Source organism: Penaeus vannamei, chromosome 8, assembly GCF_042767895.1.
Source record: "Penaeus vannamei isolate JL-2024 chromosome 8, ASM4276789v1, whole genome shotgun sequence".
Lineage (NCBI taxonomy): Eukaryota > Metazoa > Arthropoda > Malacostraca > Decapoda > Penaeidae > Penaeus > Penaeus vannamei.
Window position 1 is genome coordinate 4,083,999 of NC_091556.1, and position 2,500 is coordinate 4,086,498.

A 2,500-nucleotide genomic window follows, 5' to 3' on the forward strand; every position below is an offset into this window, starting at 1 on the left:
CACACACACAAACACAAACAAACATACAAACAAACAAACACAAACACACATACAAACAAACAAACAAGCACAAACACACACAAATGCTTTTACCTGAATCGCAACAAAAGCTTTCTCCTGTCTCGCTGAAGCATAATTTTCGACAGCTGGAAAAAAAAAAAATTATTATTATTAAAATCACAAAATAGGCGTATGTTTTTGTATGTTTTTATCTCTTTTTTTTATGTCGATAAGTAAACAGAATCTAATTACAAGGCAATCAGTAGAGGAAAGATAGATAGATAGAGAAAGGGAAGGAGAGAGAGAGAGAGAGAGAGAGAGAGAGAGAGAGAGAGAGAGAGAGAGAGAGAGAGAGAGAGAGAGAGAGAGAGAGAGAGAGAGAGAGAGAGAATGGGGGAGGAAAGAGAGAGGGGGGGAGGAGGGAGGAGAGAGAGAGAGAGAGAGATACATAGATAGATACATAGCTGTATAGATAGATAGATATAGAAATGGATAGAGAGAGGGGGAGAGAAGAAAATGAATATATTATAAAATATAGTTACAGTGAAAATAAGACTTACTTTACATTGGGTTTAGTTGTTTTCTTTGGTTTTAGAATGAATGTCGCTTTAGTCGTAGTTGGTGTTGTCGTCGTTGTGGGTGTGGTTGTAGTCGTAGTTGTAGTAGTTGTAGTTGGTGTGGTTGTGGTAGTTGTAGTTGGTGTGGTTGTGGTAGTTGTTGGCGTGGTTGTAGTCGTTGTTGTAGTTGGTGCTGCTGTAGTCGTAGTTGTGGTTGTAATTGGTGTGGTTGTAGTCGTGGTTGTAGGTGTTGTGGTAGTTGCTGGAGCGGGCGCCGCCGTCCTGGTCTCCGTGGCCTCGTAGGCCATCCACCAGGGCGCGCGGGTCGTGGTCGCCGCCGGCGCCACCGGCCGGGTCGTCCTCGCCGTCCGCGCCCTCTGCGTGGGCCAGCTGATGGTGGGGGCCGCGGCCGTGCTGGGGGCGCCCGTGGGCCACTGGGGCGCCGCGGGCGTGGGCCAGCTGACGACCTGGGGCGTGGGCCTGGGCAGGCTGGTGGGCCAGCTGGCGGGCGCCGGCGCCTCGGTGGGCGGCTGCCGCGTCGGCCACACGCTCTGGTCGGCGCCGCCCGCGCCCTCCGGGGTGTTCGTGGGCCATCGCGGCGCGGGCGGCCGGGCCGTCGTGGCGCCCGTCGGCCACGCCGCTGGCGCGGGCGTGGGCGGCTTCGACTTCCGGGACTCCGTGGGCCAGACGTGCGGCATGGGCGGCCGAGTGGGCCGTCCCGTCGGCCAGGGGAAGACCCGAGGCGGCCTCGGCGTGCGCCCGGTGGGCCACGCCGGCAGCCGGGTCGGGGGCGGAGTGGGCGCCGGGGTCATGGAGGGGGGCTGGGCGGTGGGTGGGGTGGCAGGAGGCGCAGTCGAGGGCCAGGGAGTGGGGTACCCTGGGGTGTAGACGGGGGGGCTGGTGGTGGGCGGGTAAGGGTAGGGGGGCGGGGTGGGGGGGCTGGTAGTGGGCGGGTAAGGGTAGGGGGGCGGGGTGGGTGGGCTGGTAGTGGGCGGGTAAGGGTAGGGGGGCGGGGTGGGGGGGCTGGTAGTGGGCGGGTATGTGTAGGGGGGCGGGGTGGGGGGGCTGCCGGTGAGGACAGGCTGCGCAGGATAGGGCCGGTAGTACTGCGATCCCGGCGGATAGTATACGGCGTAGTACGGGTACGTGACGTAGGACGACTGGGGATAGTAGGTCGCTGGATAGGCGGGCGCGGGCGGGTAGGTGGCTGCGGGCGGGTAGGTGGAGGGGGGCGGATAAGGTGGATAGGAAGATGAGGGCGGATGGGTAGCTGCGGGCGGGTATGTCCTGTACGAAGGATAGTAAGTGGCAGGATACCGGCTCGCCCAGGGATAGGCGTCGCCGTCGTCACGCGGGCGGAGGGACACGCCCCGCTCTTGACCTGCGACGCCCACGACCAGCAGGACCAGGGCGGCGAGGGGCGGCGGCGGCATCATCTTCAGGAGGCCCATGACCTGCGGGGGGTGAGGGAAGGAGGCTGAGAAAGGGGCTTTGGCTCCGTCTCCCTGGCTCTCTAGCTGGCTCTCTCCCTGGCTCTCTTCCTGGTTCTCTCCCTGGCCCTCTTCCCTGGCTCTCTTCCCTGGCTCTCTCTCTGTCTCTCTCCCTGGCTCTCTTTCCTGGCTTTCTCTCTGGCTCTCTCTCTGTCTCTCTCTCTGGCTCTCTTTCCTGGCTTTCTCTCTGGCTCTCTCCCTGGCTCTCTCTCTGGCTCTCTCCCTGGCTCTATTCCTGGCTCTCTTCCTGGTTCTCTCCCTGGTTCTCTCTCTGGCTCTCTTCCTGGCTCTCTCCCTGGCTCTCTCCCTAGCTCTCTTCCTGGCTCTCTCCCTGGCTCTCTCCCTAGCTCTCTTCCTGGCTCTCTCTCTGGCTCTCTTCCTGGCTCTCTTCCCTGGCTCTCTCCCTGGCTCTCTCCCTGGCTCTATTCCCTGGCTCTCTCCCTGGCTCTCTCC

General features: G+C 60.4%; 1 protein-coding gene across 1 annotated transcript in view; it reads right to left on the reverse strand.

Annotated features, from left to right (window-relative positions):
- The window catches only part of LOC113819914 (salivary glue protein Sgs-3), a 9,125-nt gene extending 7,739 nt beyond the window's left edge, over positions 1 to 1,386 (reverse strand). The window contains exons 1-2 of the mRNA XM_070124189.1: positions 561 to 1,386; positions 94 to 146 (exon numbers count right to left, since the gene is read on the reverse strand). Coding sequence (XP_069980290.1) covers positions 94 to 146; positions 561 to 1,369 — 862 coding nt within the window. The 5' untranslated portion in view covers positions 1,370 to 1,386. The remainder of the gene's footprint in view (positions 1 to 93; positions 147 to 560) is intronic.
- Between the last annotated feature and the right edge of the window lie 1,114 nt (positions 1,387 to 2,500).